The sequence below is a fragment of the Aristolochia californica genome, unplaced genomic scaffold (assembly GCF_029961685.1).
Source record: "Aristolochia californica isolate CCGP_79_NKW_82.1479 unplaced genomic scaffold, dmAriCali1.0.hap1 SCAF_4, whole genome shotgun sequence".
Taxonomy (NCBI): domain Eukaryota; kingdom Viridiplantae; phylum Streptophyta; class Magnoliopsida; order Piperales; family Aristolochiaceae; genus Aristolochia; species Aristolochia californica.
In genome coordinates, this window is record NW_027182103.1 from 42,462,518 (window position 1) to 42,480,367 (window position 17,850).

Here is a 17,850-nt window from a genome sequence, read left to right on the forward strand (position 1 = left end):
GTTTAGGCAACTAAAATAGTCCTAACGACTCTCTGCAACTTGGGTAGAGTATCAACTCTGACCACAACTCTCACCTACTTCCACAATTCTCACGGTAATGGAGAAGTGGTGTATTTCTGCTATGATTATCATACTCGTAAATATTTGTATATTTTCTAGGTCTTAAGATTTCAGAAGAGATCATTATTTTCCATCTTCCGTAATGCGCTGCGACTGATAATGCAAAAAGCTACCAGCAGCGTGGAAAGCGTCAAAAAGGGCGGTTCATGTTAGACGCAATCAACTGACACATGATAGCGCCAAGAGCCGCTGACCAAAAGGATTTAAATCTAGAAGCATCAAAATTTCACAGCACCTAACAAAAAAAATAGTCATGATCTCGGCCGTCAGATCCAAATGTTCTTCTTTGACCATAGTCTGGACCCCATAGGATTACAACCAATTGGATGGTTTGAGGGGGATCAGGATCTGCTCCTCGTTCTTGCCAAATTCGAAAGCGGCAGCGTGACGCTGTAACGCCCATTATTCCTCACCCAACTCAATTTCCTCAACGCCGAGTGGCTCAACGCTCTTTTGGCAAATTCATTTATACGGGCAAAAAAAAAACAAGGTGCCCCCTGCGGGCCACAATTATATCGTTTTACATGTCACGTTCTTCAACGAACTTCTCCGCGGGCTTTCCTAATTGCGACGACCTTTGCACCACAATTTATACCTGAAACTCTTCCTCTCAGATGACAGTTCTAAGTTAAACAGTTAATTACATCATCCGTCAGAGCTCAGATCGAGTAAGTAAACACGACAGAAATGAGACTCTTGATATGGAATTAACAGATATAATCATCTCATTTAGATTGTTCTTTATTCTTCATTTTCTTGTACCGCGTCGTTTCCTTCTCCTTGGCGCGATTTTCTTTTCGTCCGTCGCGGTCGCCCCTTCACTCGATTTTTGTCGGAGTTAGATTCACTTCGTGCTGTTTGTTTTCAGCTTCTGCTTCGCTTTCCGCAGATTGAGGTAGTGTTTCTCTCATTCTTAGTGAAGACGTCCTCTGGCGATATTTTCAGTTCTCATATCTTTTTATTTATTTGCAATTCATCATATGTATCTTAATCATTTTCAATACCTCCCGAATATCATTCTGATTCTGCTCCAGTTATGTATGATTTTCTTTTAGTCGCACTGTTCTGGCTGGGAGAAATTTTTATAGTAAAATAGGTTCAAGTACACGAGCATTGTTATTTCTATTGCGGCAATAACCGTACTTTTTTATGTTTAGTTAGAAAGGCAATAACTTGCACTTAAACCGATTCATTTTTAGTTTCTATATCACTCTTTGAAAGAGCTTTTTATGATTATTCTTGGACCCATAATGTAGTCAAGGTTTTTCATATTCAGTTTCACTCGGAAGATGAATTCGATTAAGGATTGATGATAGAATATGTGTTAGGGACCTCTTGACGTTATTCGGTGACTTTTTTTAATCTACTTGGATGTTATCATGTACTTAGCTTACATGGTCTTTTAAAGGATATAATGATTTTCAGGGCAATCTTCATCTGAATATTGCGTACAGATGTTAATTTTATTACTTTTTCTATACCTTGACTTCAATCTTTCAGTTCTATACATGTAATATCAAATTTACATTAATTGAAGAATAGATTTATTGTTTTGTTTGCTGGCTCGTTTCTCTTTAAATGTATACACTTTGTGGCTAGCCATTTTTTTCATTTCTACCATAACGAAGGAGTACATAGTAGCTTCTCTTAACTGGGGTCCCTTTCAGGCCTTAAAATGACAGGGAGAGCTCAAGTCTTGGCCGATTATCCTAGTTCTTCATCTCGGAGTGTTGCAAAAGACATTGAGGATGATAGGATGATTGCACTCGTTCTGTCTGAAGAGTATGCTAAGCTAGATGGTGCTGTTGCTAGACGTGTTTCCCATCTTTCATCCATTCCAGTAAGTTGTCTTTCTTTACTATTTCACTAACAGAAAAACTTGACTATTTTTATAAATCGCAATTGATATATATGCTCATTGTTCTCAAAATTGGAAATGGATCTTAAAGTGCTAGGTACAGGATTAATTTTGAGTCAAAGTCTAATTTTTTTCTAGGGTCAGAGTTTCCTGCACTTTTCCAGATTTAAGTAAACATACATTACAAGGTTTAGATGATTGTAATCTGAGTCTGTCATCCTTTACAACTCGAGTAATGTAGCAAACGTTTAACTTATCACCAAAATGTTGTGAATTCTCAACTCACAAGCTAAGGAGTTAACCTAGATCACACTCTAAGCATTCTAAGGAGTTATTTCTCAACAAAATGTTGCCTGAAAGATTTTTTTTTCTTTTTTTTTCAGTGAGCAAATAATTGAATTTTTTTCTATTTTATGTGTTGAAAAGCAAGTACAGGGATATTTTGGTTATTTTACCTTATCTTTATCTATATGTCTTGATGTAATCTTGTTTTGTCTGTCCAACTATGTCTATGGATCAAGTTTCATGTAAAAAGGACACAGAGTAGGAGATATAGAGAGATAACACTTAAGTAAGGGGATTTTTGTAGTTGAACTCAACTCTTATTATAAATAGAGGTTGGGGGGGACGTGCATGTCCCCCAATGCAGATCAGTTTCTTCACTCTCTCGTCTCCACCTCTTCTCCCTCTCATTCTCTCTCTTCAACTCTCTCTCTTCTTAATTTCTTCACTATGCCTTTCTTTTCAGATATTCATGGGAGAAAGATTACATGCAGGAGAAAATAACAGTAGATTATAGAGCCTTCTGCTGAGAGATCCTTTACTGCTACAGTCTGCTTAGTAATTTCATCTTTTATTTTGATAACATTTTTCCATTCCCTCCACTAGTCCATTGCTTTTCTTTATTCGATCTTAAGAAAGGCTGAAGGTGAGATTAGCAGATAGGATATGCTCAATTGTCCAAGGTTAACTCACAGTTCTCTGTCAAATTTTCTATACTAGTCAATGCCTAGTGCTCCATATTTAAGTATTTAATGATTTTATAGGATCTTTGCGGTAGTCTTCCCAAGAATACAGACTTCTTGACAAGAAGAAGAAGGGGATTGAGTATCAGAGACTGGTTTTCTAGAATCAATAAATCCTAATTATGTTGACTAGTACAATATTGTTACGAGCTATATGCCAGGTGATTAGTAGCTGCTTCTCTATAAATTTTGACTCAAAAAGTATTTTTCTCAGAAATCTTTGAAGAAGATGAAATTTAATATAAAAAAGATGAAATTTATTTTTCTGTTTCTAACTGTAGTGGTCAAAGAGATATATGACAGCTTTTAGGAGATTATGCTGCCATGTGCCACTGCTGCCTCTCTCTCTCTCTCTCTCTCTCTCTCTCTCTCTCTCTCTCTCTCTCTCTCTCTCGCACACACACACACACTTCATTTTGCTTTCTTTGATTAGGTTATGCTATATACCCTATCTCAGATTTTTCCTTGTAGATTTAGCTGTAAGATACTCTTTGGTGTTGTTTTAAAACCATCTCCTCATTTCTAAAGTTTCAAAGGCATGAACTTTGGCAATACATTAAAGGCAATTTTGAAATTAGTTATTATTAGTGACCATTTTCATTCTAGCTCTACCTCTCACATGTCTTCATTGTAAAGATACTTCTTTAGAAAAGAAAAAAAATACTTGTTTAAATATCAGGAGCCGGTATTCCAAAAAAAAAAAAAAATTCAGGGCCTTTTCTGGTTGAAGCTTCCTCAGCTAGACAAGAAACCGTGTCTATTTTTCCATCTAATATCTCTTTTCTGTTGTTGATGACTATGATGTTTGTTTTGTATCTTTTAGTCCATTCATCATATGGGTGCACTCAGGCTTTTATATTAATAAGTTATTCAAACTCAATATCCAGCATGTCCCACGGATCAATACATACATTCCCAATGTCAGTGATGCCACTCTTGATCACCAGCGGCTGCTTCAGAGGTATGTTATTTTTCCTTTTATAGAACTTTCAAGCTCTGCTTTCAAGATTCATGGGAAAATATTCCAGTTCTGTCTAGTTTATATTTCCATCAGCACAAACAGAAGCTCAATTGCTTTAGGGACATGTTTCACAAGCTACAAGAAAACCAGGTCTTGAGCTCTCTCTCAAGATCTCTCCCGCCCAAAATAAATAAATAAAAATAAAAAATAAAAAATCAAAGTCTTGTTTTTGTTTGATGTAGGCCATATGCTTTTAGCAGCAAAAGTGGATAAATTAGGTGAGCTTCATCTGTAATCATATGCCAATTTTGTGCTAATAATAGTTTTTTCATGATCAAACATCATATTTCAGGAAATTCACCAAAATATTGATTGCTAGTTATTTTTATGAAAAAATATTGTCGGTCTTTAAAACAAAACACTATGTTGCATCAGGAACTTATTGACAAAGTCTGACTGATTGACATGCATGTAGTATTGCATTCTATTTCTGTTGTACTCTACACTTGTTTCTGGGAAGGATAAAATGAAACTATTCCTTGAGTAACAATGTTTAGAAACTAAATGATGCCATGCATCTAGAGCCTTATGCAAGCATTTTGTGTGCAAGATATTTCATTTAAATAATTCAGATCTTCCAAATCTCTTAACAAAATCTACAAGAAAGAAATGATAAAGAAAATTCGTTATGAGAGCTCAAATAAGAACATGAAGTACATGAGAAGGTACAAAAAGTGCAAGGAAACTTAAAAATAAAATACAAATTTTAAAACAAGAAAACAGTTCGAACTAAGCTTTTGGAGACCGGGTAGCTACATTCAATTTAAATCTAGTTGAAAACCGTAACCGAGGTGAAAGCAGGAGTTTTGAATACCTATTGGATTGTTTTGAGATGACTTGGGCATTAAAATGACCCAAGACAGTGATTTTTCTTTTGGTTTGGGAAAATTAAGAAGAACAAAGAAGAAGAAAAATAATAAGCTAATTATGCAATGAAATCTTAAAAAAAAAAACTGGAAACACCTTTTCTTTAGTGTTAGCTCTGCATTTGTAGTTTCACGGGACTGAATATCTTGCTGAACATAGAATTTTCCTGAGATTGACCCTCCAATTGATGTCCAATTTTGTTTTTGTTAAATAGAAAAAAAATTATGAATGTAAACAGGTAATTATCAACATGGTGTTCTGATTTTGCTGGTCTGCTGGTGACTCGGGCAAGTCAACCTGGATTTGGAGGTTGCCGAGCTGGGTTATGAGGGGCAGATCGTCCCATCTGTTCTCAGTGATTCCCCGCCCCCCTAATGGACTCGGGTAACCGAGTCAGTTCCATGTCTGAGTCAGAACATTCCATCTAGGTATTGGGAAATAACACTTTATGTTGCAAACAGTTAGATTTTATAAAAAGAATGTTTTTGCATAATGTTTACCAAAGTGCAAATGATAAAATTATGGCTTCAGACCATGCTTGTGTGTGAGAAGAATCAAGCATTAATACATCATGCTATTGTATGCATGTTATTTTTATTGTAGAGGGTATCTTGCCAACTTCAGCACAAATGCCTGTTAGGGGGATCAATCCCACTAACACACTATTGAAGGGTCTGCTGACCTACTTGCTGGAAGTGCTTGTTCATTCTCAAGTTGACTTCACTGCAACTGCTTGAGTTTTTTAAGGCGTGATTCATGCTATGTGGAGGCTATTTCTCATTATTTTATGAGGCTTGTGGCTTATTTTTATTTCTCATGATCTGCAACAAAATTAACCTTATGTGACTATTCTTGTGTTATATCGTCCACCAGATTAAATGTTTATGGCTTATATGAACTTAAAGTTTCTGGGGATGGCAACTGTCAGGTTAGTTCAACCATTTGAGCATTTGGTATTAAAGAGACCATGTAATAATGCTTTCCTCATGATTGCTGTGTCCTTTACCATTTTGTAGTTTCGTGCACTTTCTGACCAAATGTACAAGTCTCCTGATTATCACAAGTACGTGAGGAAAGAGATTGTTAAACAGGTATTTAAATTGATGTAGAAGCCTTTATTTGTTTTTCCTTTTTCAGAATTTCTTATTAATACAGGGAAAAAGTCTAACAAAATTTTCTCTTCAGCTTAAAGGCTTCCGCTCCTTGTATGAAGGTTATGTCCCCATGAAGTATAAGACATATTACAAGAAAATGTCCAAGTAAGGAGAAATTTTGTTGTTAGTCATATAAATTCCTTGTGTTGTAATTTGCAAGTTTTTTTCCAATTTTTATTTCCTGCACATTCTACAGATTGGGCGAATGGGGGGATCATTTGACATTACAAGCAGCTGCTGATAAGGTGTAATATTTTGAAGCTTGTTTTGGTTTACCTTTTTTATGAGTCTAACTGATGCTTGATTATCTCAAACTATTTTTGAATTGATCAAAGATTACATGACGTTATTTTCTTTTAAAAAATTACACGACATTAGTGCCCTAAAAGTTTTAAGTTCAACCTGAACTTCTGGATATGTTTCTGACTATGCCCTTTTTTTAGCAGTTCGGTGCAAAAATATGTCTTCTAACTTCATTTAGGGACACTTGCTTCATTGAAATTCTTCCACAATTGCAGCCTCCACAGCGAGGTATGGTTTATTTGAGGGTACTAAATCAACATGCCCTGTTTAAATATCCATAAGTAACTGGTTAATCTACAATATAAGGGGAAATACGGATACATTATCGGAATAGTGAATGTTAAAGTTATTGATCGATGCAACTGCATTCTTGTCATGGCTAAGTGGATGCTGTATGGATGGAAATCCCTTTTTCTTCGGAAAAAAAACTACACACTTTCCATGGACTACATCTTGCTTATTTGGGCATCTATGCTGTTTTTGAAATTATAGTTCACCTTTTTTGAGACATAAGAACATCAAAACTTTCATTGGAAGCAATCTGTCATGGTATTAGTCGTTTTTTTTTTCACTTGAAAGTTTCATTTTAGCCATGTATCCACATCTTTATTACTAACTTTACCGCCTTATTAAACTTGCAATCTAATCTAACTAGAAATTATTTTCTTGATAGATCCTTAAAATCATGCATAGGATTGCAGTTATCCGGATCTTTGTTATAAGTTGGTCCTTTGTTTTTCTTTTTAACACAGAGCTGTGGTTGAGTTTCTGGTCTGAAGTACACTACAACTCACTTTATGATCTCAGAGGTTAGTACCATTTAGATCCATTTGAATTATGATTTCACCAAATGAGTAGTTACTTGGGATTAATTGAGACTCCAGAGATTTCATAGAATGACTGTTGACAACTATTACTGAACCTGTTTTTACAGATGCTCCTGCTCGTGATAAGCCAAGAAAGAAACACTGGTTGTTTTAGAGATGTGTACATATCAATATCGCTCTCTGGAGGTCAGAAAGCGCAGGTTTTTTCAGGCATGATATTTAGAGGTTTACCTTTCCTTTTTTTTTTTTTCCCTATAAATTCCTTCTCTTTGTAGATTTTAGATCATGAAGCTCTATAACATATTTCTGAAAACATTGTTGTGGTTCTATTATATTAATTCATTAATTCTTTTTGAATTTTTCTGAAGGTCAAAATCTTTAATACATAATAAGCAGTATTCTCGCATGACTTAGCAGCATGCTATTTTGTAAATATTCAATATTTTGATAACTGCATCTTAGTGGGCTATGTTGACTTTAATTGATGACCTGCATTTCTGGGCAAAATAAATTATGATGCATTAATTTGAAAAAGGAATAATAAATGGCAACCATGGCAAGCAAAAGCAAGTTGCTGCCTGACAATCTGATCGGATTCCTACTTGGCATGGGTTTTAAAAACCCAGTCCTAAAAACCTCGAAGTCTTCTTCCATTAATTGCGAACATTGTGGTTTCTCCAGTTTAGAGTGTTCCCTGACAATTGTCTGAATGAGGTCCAGCCGAACTCTGGAATTGGGAGTTATGGATCTTGAGTTATCCATCTATTTATGCATTGCAGCATATAACTATAGTTTAAACCATGATTTTTTGACCCGACGGGTCAACCTGTGACTCGGTCAAGTGGACCCAGATTTTGACATGGTGGGGCAGGTTGGCTCGGTGAGTTGGAGACGTTCCTTCTGTTTTGGCCTTTGGGCACTCTATCGCCTTGAGCCCAGCTCTGGACTCGATTGGGTCCCGATTCCAGGTAAAAAGACCTTGATTTTAACTACAGATACTGACTGAAATGTTCCTATTGCTATTTAATTATCGATACAGGAATTCTGTCTCAGAAATAATTACAAAGTTTCACAAATTTAATTAGAATTTCAAGATTATCCGAGGGTTGGAGGTACCTACATTTAGAAATTCGTCTTTTGCTTCCGGTTCACTAATCCTCTTTTCCAATTTCTTTTTGATGGCAGATCCATCTCTCTAGTAGTTTAGATTTTTCCCAAGGATTAATGTTACCTCCTTAATAGAATTACTCCAAATAATACCTTGTAGGTTTCAACAAGGATTTTGATTTTCTCAAACTCAAATTGGAAACAACTCTAGATAGATGATGGTCCTTTTATCAACCGGAATTTGATCCAATTATGATAGCCACCAATTAGAATTTTTATGTTATATATAACTATTTAAAAAAATCATTTTCATCAAATAAAATTTAACTCATTTATTTAAAAGATTGAGAATTAAAACTAGGAATTAATATAGTCATAAATTTAGGATTTATTATTTTTCAAAATTATGATTTTGCTCGAATTTTTCTTAGAATAAAGCCTCTAAACTTTGTAAAAAAAAATGTGAATATCCAAAAGTTGCTAGGTGCATCCTATGATCAACAAATGTTATATATTTTGCACTTTAAAACAACCATAGATTTCACATAAAAATTGACCTATTTATTAATTTAAGTTTACAAATTGATTATTTTTTGTTGATATTTGTTAAAAATGGGTAATTTAGTAAAATTCCCTTTTTGGTATTGTTGACTGTTTCTCAGAGTTGTTCATGTATATACTATAAACAGTAGAGGTCTCTCTAGGGTGGGTACTGACTTACAGGGGAGACCTATACCTTGCTTCGAAGGTAAATAGTTTATGACCAATGTAGCAGCAATCAATTAATATGTCTATGCTAATTGCCTTACTATTGAGGTCTCTCTGGGGAAGGTTACGACTCATGTGCCATTAACTGCATCACTCCTTTGTTGTTATTTCAAGTTATTACTTCTCAAAAGTTGATTTGAAGGTTTCTCTCTAACAGAGAAGGCGAGGGAACAAATAAACCACTCGGCTTATTCTAATCACATTTCAGTATGTGATGAAATAAAAGCATGTTGATGTGAATCTTACGTGAATTTAACGGTCATAATTCTATATCTGTACAGCTAATTTCAGAGAAGAGTTCCATGAGTTACAATAGGTTGGTCGAGCTCAGAGATGTGTACAGCTAATTGCTTACGTTTTTAGCCTCCAGGATGGACCCTTGAGAAACAGAGGCATATTCAAGTCGCCAACTTGGAAAATAAATTATTTGTATCAGTGGCAAGAGAAGCGAGGCGACGTCTTGTAGCCACCGATAGAAAGCCGATCGCCTTCCTCTGTCTTTCCCATCATTTGAGATCTTCTCATCTTTTTCCCTTCTGTTTCTGCGTTGTATAAGATTCAAAAGCCAGCCAGCTAAGATGACTACTGGAACGTCAGCCGTCACCCCACGTAAAACAAGCAAAAAATCACACAAAATCGAGTTCAGTTAGAGTTTGAAGAGCTGTCCGTGAGTTGAATGTGAGCTGTTCTGATGTCAATTCTTGAACATGATCTTCTATTGGGTGGTATTATCCGAAGAAGATTAAAATCCATAGAGGAGATGCTAATCCTGCTCTTGCTGGAGTAGTGCTGACGCTTCACAGTATTCTCTTTCCCACTTTCTTTCTCTCTTTCAGCAACGTCTCTGGGCCATTTAGCACTCTTAGCAAAATAACCTCTTTAATTCCCCTTTTTTTTTTTTTTTATTAGTAAAGAACCCAGAAAGGAGTAGTCTGGAGTGAATTTAGTTGGACGAAATGGAGATCTCGATAGTTGCTAGCGTCAGGAACAGTCTTAATTAGATTCCCACGTGAGAGGGTCCGGACACCGGCAGACCATACACGTGCCACGTGTCTTCCTTTCCTCCGACCTGCCGGACAGATCTCATCTCATACATCGCTTCGAAATTTTGTTCTTCGCTTTGTTTAATTAATTAATAACCCGATTATGAAACGACTGAAGATTATTGATTCATATGTTTTTAATAGGGCTAATTGCTACTGTAAGTATCAGTTTCAAATCGTACCAACCCAGTCATGATCTAGCGGGGTCCGCACCAGCTTTACTGTGCACATGCGTGGTCGCAACTGTTATTGTGAATCACACTTGTCTTCAAACTCCACTCATTGTCTAATCTTCATGGACGTGACTCGAATTGTTCCCATTCACTTTGCTTGTTCAGTCGGTGTTTTCTCCTTCTTCACTTGATCTTTTAGCGCTTTTTAATGCTTCATCTCTTGCTCTCAACGACTGAACTTTGACTAAGACCAGCTCAATCTCTATCACAAACGGTTTTTCAGTCACTGAGAGTCCAAATGTTCATATTTAGATTACAGCCTCCTCACTCCGCGCCCATTGGTTTTCTTTCTTTTATTTTTTCTGTCTTCTTGTTTCGTCTGCTGTGAAAATCAAAAGTTAAAAGAAAAAAAAAGGAAGCTCAGAAGCTCTTAATGGCGCTGTACATGGAGCCAAAACTCTTCACACCCTTGCTTGAATAAAGGTAGCTTTAGATCAGGCACCTTACGTGATCGGTCGAGCGTCGACTGTCATGAGCCATTACTGGAGACAATAAGACAGGAACCGGTAGAAGCGACGAGAGATGGGAAATAGGCGTCGCCAGTTTCCCTGGCTCTAGCTCAAGTACTCGCCCAAAAACCCTGCAAACAGTCCAGACGGCTCAACAAATAATTGAGGCCAACCACACAAAGGATATAGCTGTATTTAAACTTATAATATTATTCTATTCCGAGAAGAGACCAACCGGAAGATTTTAAGAAGCCTTGAAAAAAAAAAAATCCTTCCACTGCCTACATAAAGGGTTGCAGCATTCCTTTGTTTTTCATCGAACACCTTTCTCTCTTTCTTTGGTACCATCTCTAACTGAGGTAACACTCCTGGATTCTTATCTTTACTTCGTTCTGCTATCTGTGCGTTTTGATTTCCAGTTTCCTCAAGAATGCTTGTTGATCAGTTCTAAATCACCTAGCTTTTCCTTGCTTCTTCCTCTGCAGAGATGGCTTCTTTCACCGGCGGTTTGTGTCTGGCCTTCTTCTGTTTAGCTTCTGTTGTCTTGGCTACTCCACCCAAGAGGCCAACTGCTGTGCCTTTTGGGAGGAACTATGCACCTACGTGGGCTTTCGACCACATACAGTACAAGAATGGGGGTGCCGAAGTTAACCTCGTCTTGGATAAGTACACTGGTAAGCAGAGCAAAACAAGATCAAAGATCCCTGGTTTTATTTCTGATGCGTTTTACTTCTGCTCTAATAACAGCTCAAATGGCTTATCTTTTTGGCTGGTCAGGTACTGGATTTCAATCCAAGGGTTCTTACTTGTTTGGCCACTTCGAGATGAAGATTAAGATGGTTCCAGGAGATTCTGCAGGAGTAGTGACTGCATTTTATGTAAGTCTATTTCAGTCGGAGAGTAATGGTTAATCCGAACTGCTCTGTTTCTTCTCTTAACTCCATTTGTATTTCCTTCTTCTGTTCTTTCAGCTATCTTCTCAGAACTCCGAGCATGACGAGATAGACTTTGAGTTCCTGGGTAACAGGACCAACCAGCCCTACATTCTACAAACCAATGTCTTCACTGGAGGGAAGGGAGACAGAGAACATAGAATCTTTCTCTGGTTTGATCCAACCAAAGACTTCCACAGCTACGCAGTCCTCTGGAACATGTATCTGATTGTGTATGTGCTCCCGCTCAAACCCCCCCGCTACGTAACTGTTTCTCTTGAATATATAAGAATAGAAATCTGAGATAGATTCACTCTACTTTCTTATTTACAAAGTATGTTGGTTTCTCAAAGTTTCTCTTATGAAGGTTCCACCCTTTGTTTTGGTTGCTTGTGTCCAGCTTCTTCGTTGACGATGTTCCTATCAGGGTCTTCAAGAACAGCAAAGACTTGGGCGTGAAGTTCCCCTTCAATCAACCCATGAAGATTTACTCCAGCCTCTGGAACGCAGACGACTGGGCAACGAGAGGGGGACTGGAGAAGACGGATTGGACAAAAGCCCCCTTCGTGGCATCCTACAAAGGCTTCCACATCGACGGGTGTGAGGCCTCTGTTAATGCCAAGTTCTGCGACACGCAGGGCAAGCGTTGGTGGGATCAGAAGGAGTTCCAGGATCTGGACGCTCTGCAATGGCGGAGACTCAGGTGGGTCCGCCAGAAGTACACCATTTACAACTACTGCAATGACAGGTCCAGGTACCCGACCATGCCACCCGAGTGCAGGAGGGACAGGGACATCTAACCCATTTCAGAAACTGCGGCTTCAGCATTCAGGGTTTCTCAGAGCGGACCTTCTGGGTTCTGGGTGGCGATGTAATGTTCGATCAATGGGTTCCTGGTTTCGTTAATTTATTTCTCACCTTATCTTCTGCTTCATATATAAACGAATGTATTCTACATTGTATGGTTAATGGTTGATGTTGCTATTTTGGACCTGGGATGTGAAGATTAGTGATCGAATATTAAAGAATAATGAATTCCTTATTGTTCTTGTTTGTTTATTGATCCCTGTGTAAACCCAAATGGTTACCATGTGTTTTCCTTTTCCTGTGTATGCGAAAGAAGTTTTTTGTAGCTCTCAGGTCTGGCCTCTTTTCCTTGCTTTTTCTCCCCATGGGAAGACTAACGAGGAGGGAAGACGAAGCGATTCGAATCGTTTGATGCCGACAGTGACGACTGACTTATTTAACCTATGCAATTATTTGTTTATTGGCGAAGAGGGGAAGGAAAGATGATAGTAACGAGTTGACAGATGGATGATGATTGTACGATGCCTCTGTTGTCCTCACATGGAATTCCTTATGAGCTCAAGCTCCCAAGGAGTTGTTTACCATTAAAAGCTTCAGCCATGGATGCAACCCTTGGTTTTTTAAGTTACTGAAGGCATCGTTTGATCTGGAAAAAAAAGGGGCTTATCTCATGAATCTAAGCTGTAATCAATGAGGAAAAGGAGACAACTGTGATGTACTCAGATTATCAGATGTTTGAAGCAGCTATAGTGGGGACTGGAACGTGGTCCCATTTGATTTCTTTTCTGTGTTATTCCTTTTCAAAAACAAGTTTGGGAGAAGGGGGGAAGGCATATCAGAAGAGTTGGGCTCGTGCCTTGGTCGACTCGATGTCAAACTATTCACTTCAATCATCCTTATCACACTTTTTATATAGTTTACGCGGCGTGCGCAGCTTGCAAAACCTGGACTACTCTCTTCTTTTCTTTTTTTTCTTTTCTTGTCAGTGAGTTCCAAAATAGTCCTATTGTCAAACAGGAGCTCCCCCTGGGCAAAGGGAGGCCCTCTCAACCGGGCAGCCTTTGATGGAGGGAGCATCGAGAGGAGCCACCCTTGTGCCTAACGCCAAGATGGAGCAGCCACGGAGACTCCTCAGGTTCGAGGAGCTCTCCTGGCTGCAAGACGTTCACCTTCCATGGTTTCAGGTAAAAGCTTAAGAGAACCCAATATATGTGGAAAAAAACTTTTTATATATTTAAAAGAGAAAAAAAGAAGATCAGCGAGACAGTAAAGGTTTCTAATTCTTGGACGTCAGATCATCCCCATTAATTTCCGATGCTTTTGAAAAAACAAAAAAAAACCAATGGATTACCCCCGGAGCCACGAATATTTTCTGCTGTGAACAGAGAGACACCGCCGACAGATTGAGAGACTGAATGAAACATTTAAAAAAATCATGGCCCCTAAATGGCTGAAAAGGGCCTCCCTCCAACACGTTGTATCATGGAAGAGGTAGGTGCCGCTTACAATCTGGCTGCAGAAAGCAGAAAGTTAAAAGTAGTCTTCGGTGTTTTAAACCTGTAAAAGAAAAAAAAAACACAATACTCTCAGCAGCTGATTGTGGAAGAAGCTGGGACCTTGTTATCTTCCTTTTTTTCTTTTTCTGGTCGGTCGCCTTCAGCGGATAATTGTATCATAGAAGAAGGTGACGAGGATCTGAGAGATGGCATGTAGCTTGTCATGCACCTGACCCAGATAAAACCGTCGACATGCGCAGGAAAAGATGTCGCCAGGGACGAGGATGATGTTTCAATCTAAATCCGCAAGATTGCCGTAAATCAGGGTCGCCCCACATGGAGGAGAAGGGAGACGGACCCATTTCTTGGCTGGTTTTCTCGTCTCTTCAGATTCTGTCAACAGCACGGTCTCAGGTTGTCACTGCAAGATTTCAGCTGAAGAAAATTTAAAGAACACGGAAGAGGCATTAAGCAATTAATTTTAAACCACCAAATGAGATTTGATTATGAAACCCAGTGAGGTTCTAACTGGTTGTCACCTAGAGGTGCGAGTGCTTTGACTAAGCCAAAGACTTCATACTGGTTGAAAGAAATGCTCCGCTGCCACAAAACAAAACCCATGCCTGAACTGAAAATGAGACAATGAGACGAAGACGGGCATTCAGAAGAGATTCAATTACATTTTTCTACGCTATCAAGGGCCAGAGACGAACGTGGGGTTCCACATACGAAGGAGGAGAGAATCTTGGATGTGCAAATTCCAAAGGAGTGTCCATGTGAAGATTTACTGCTTTAGATAGAATCGTCTCGAGTCTGGAGCGAATTTCAGGTGGAAAAAATATTAGATTTCCAGTAGTACTCTGCTGCGCTTGGGATTTGATTTTTATTATGAAAAGTTTGGCGGTTAGGTTTACGAGGATAATGATAAGGGAAGAAGTTTGGCCTTTCCCACAAGTAGGCAAACATAAAGAGTTACATACCAAGTTCAGAGGCTATTGTACAGATTACGAGTCCATTACGATTCAAGAGAGGACATATAAGAAACAAACATTACAGTATAAATGGCTAACGGAGGAAGATGGTAATACTAGTTTTTTTTTTTCATGCAGTTGCTTCAGCACATAGAAGAGCAAATACTATACATGTTCCTGAAATTGATGGGCAGCAAGTAACAAACCATGATAATATTCCAGAAGAGTTCATCAAATTCTTCATGAACAGTACACAGATGACAATTTCTGAAAGGAATCGCCCCACACCTTTAATGGCTACTCACCTTGAAAAGCCAATTCACTGAAAAGGAAGTCTAGAATGAAATTAAATCAATGCAAAATGAAAAATGCAATTAAATTGACAGTGAAATAGCAATTCTCTAACCTTTCAAAATTACAGAAACTAATAAAAAGAGCTTCGAATAGGAAGTTAGATAGTAACTTTCAGTGAATTGACAAACAGAAAATTGAAAGATTAAAAGACATTCCCATGATTAAGTTTCTCTTATGGTGCAATTTTCTCAACTCAAGTTCAGAGAAATTTCTTTCAGTGGTTCGAAAGTTTGAATGAAATCAGTTCAGCCGTCCATCATCGTCGTGCTTAAGCCACCCATAACTAAATTTCTTCACTGTTGTCTAATTTTTCATCCTTTCTCATTATCATTAATCTTTGTCCTTGTAAAACAGTACTCTGGGTTTTCAATTTCTTTGATTCTTCTTCTTCCTTAACAGGAGTTGGATTATGAAAATTTTGTCTGAAAATCGGAAGTCGTGGAGTTGGCAGAAAGAGGTAAATGAGGTTTAGAGGGTACACATCGAAGGGTATGGTCGGTGCCATTCCAAACCTTTTGAAACAGCATTCCGATCTTCTAATGAAAAACGCCAACCTAGACATGTTTGAACTGAATGGGTCGTGGGAGATTGATTGGCTGACGGGCCAGGGACGACATAGGCAAGATTTCTTAGTAATTATAATGATTAGTTAAATTCTTAAAAGGAATTATTCCATCCTTCATTGTCATATTCAGAGATGCAACATTTAGATGATCGTTTTTTTAAATACAACTTGTGGTCATGGAATTCTTTATGGTATGCTCTATCATTTACCTCTTTCTTCTTACATCCCCATCTAATTCTCCCCCTCAAATTGGGGATCAGTCTTTCTTTTCTTTTTTGTTCAAGAGACTCAACATACTTAAAACTAATATTAGAGAAGAAATATCAATATTGAAGAAGTCATATCAATGAGTTTAAGATAGAGTTTCATACAAAGAGTACCTCATAAGTTTCATAGAGTCTAAAGTGAATCTCATACAAGACAAGTGTCATAAGAGAATAAAGCTAAATGAAAAAAAATGGAATAAAAGAGTAAGATATCACCTACTTATCTTAGTTTTTGTTTTCTTATTATAACTTAAGGAGATTAGATATAACAAGATATTCTTGGGTGCAATTGGGGGACTTTGGATAAGTTTTTTTTTTTTTTTTGTAGGATTCTTGTTGAATTCCAATGTGCCTCTCCTTGATAAAAATTGCATTACCTAATATTTTTAGTGTAGAAAAAATTGAATTGAAGTGAGATTACACCGTTTCATTCGCTTAGGCAAAAATAGGGGAAAGTTGTTTCCTACCTATTTTGCGAATCATCAAGTTTCCTCGTGCAACGCACGTTGCTTCTTCCACCCCCCCCCCCCCCCCCCGAAACGAAAAATTTCTCCCCATTCGTTGTTCTCCTCTCCCTCTCCCTCGGCCTTTCTCTGCCGACGTTTTTTGCCCCATCTTCGCTCTCTCTACTCCCCCCCCGGTCAGCCTCCCTCTCAACCTACGTCGCAGAGCACGGGAGGCCGACCCTTTGTCGCCGTTGCCCGTTGGCCCGCCGCTGAGGAAGATGAAGACGATGTTTAATTTTTTCTAAGTTAGGAAAAATTAAACCATCGTCATAATTGGTTTAAAACCATTAGTTTTTATTTTTTTAATATATTATTAATTAATAATAAGTAAAATATATATTATGTTATTTATAAATTAATATATTTATTTATTTATTAGGTATTTTTTATTTTTTACTAAAATAGTGAGTTTTAATGTTAAACTATATCTTATGTTATTAAAAAATAATTTATTTATTTATTATATACACCTATGTTATTTTTAACATTTTTATTTATTTTAAATAATTTATTCTAGTCACAAGTAATTAGTATACTAATTTATAATAAACTTTAATCATTAATTGGTTTAATTATCCAATTTCTATAATTAATTAATCTATTAGGTTTATTTATTATATTCTCTTATGTTATTTTTAATTTTTTATTAATTTTGTATAATTTATTCTAGTCACACGTAATTATTGTTTTAATTTATAATAAATTATAATCATTAAGTAATAAAATATAGTTTTTTTATTAATTAGGATATTAATATATTCTAAAACTACACGTTAAATCACTTATAAGTGTAGTAACTACGTTTATTTTGGTTAATTATATGTTTAGGTATATATTCTATTTAAGTATATTATAAAAGGTTACTCATTCTCTTCTTTATATCATATTTTTCATTTGGGGGCACTAACACTGGAATCTGTTTTGCAGTCACTTGAATTAATCAACTCTAACACCCAAACATGAGTTGAAGTTGAATCAATTCATTTCACTTCAATTCAAGTTCATTGTGGACTAACCCCCCCTTTAGTGTTCTGTCTCACTCAATACATTTTTTTTTGTTTTTGAAAGTTTACATTATAATAACTAAGTTTTCATATTGCAAATTATATATTTCTGAAAATATCTTTTGAGTGTAGTTTCCAACTCAAAAATAATTTTGTGTATCGGAGTTTTCTAGA

The 17,850-nt window shown here is 37.1% G+C and overlaps 2 protein-coding genes across 3 annotated transcripts; both read left to right on the top strand.

Moving 5' to 3' along the window:
* The first annotated feature begins 725 nt into the window (after positions 1–725).
* Positions 726–7,537, top strand: LOC137963799 (OVARIAN TUMOR DOMAIN-containing deubiquitinating enzyme 12-like). Of its 2 annotated transcripts, XM_068811002.1 has the most exons (11): positions 760–788; positions 963–1,015; positions 1,788–1,960; positions 3,891–3,964; positions 5,765–5,819; positions 5,908–5,982; positions 6,077–6,150; positions 6,242–6,290; positions 6,492–6,576; positions 7,101–7,157; positions 7,283–7,537. In XM_068811002.1, the coding sequence occupies exons 3-11, from the start codon at positions 1,796–1,798 to the stop codon at positions 7,327–7,329; spliced, it is 681 nt and encodes a 226-aa protein (XP_068667103.1). In that variant the 5' UTR covers positions 760–788; positions 963–1,015; positions 1,788–1,795; the 3' UTR covers positions 7,330–7,537. The 2 variants fall into 2 exon arrangements, with proteins under 2 accessions (XP_068667104.1, XP_068667103.1); XM_068811003.1 differs by lacking the exon at positions 963–1,015 and having other exon boundaries at positions 726–788.
* Positions 7,538–11,017: 3,480 nt separating this feature from the next.
* Positions 11,018–12,766, top strand: LOC137962241 (xyloglucan endotransglucosylase protein 2-like). Its single transcript, XM_068808998.1, has 5 exons — positions 11,018–11,134; positions 11,261–11,449; positions 11,553–11,653; positions 11,747–11,940; positions 12,108–12,766. The coding sequence occupies exons 2-5, from the start codon at positions 11,263–11,265 to the stop codon at positions 12,505–12,507; spliced, it is 882 nt and encodes a 293-aa protein (XP_068665099.1). The 5' UTR covers positions 11,018–11,134; positions 11,261–11,262; the 3' UTR covers positions 12,508–12,766.
* The last annotated feature ends 5,084 nt before the right edge of the window (positions 12,767–17,850 follow it).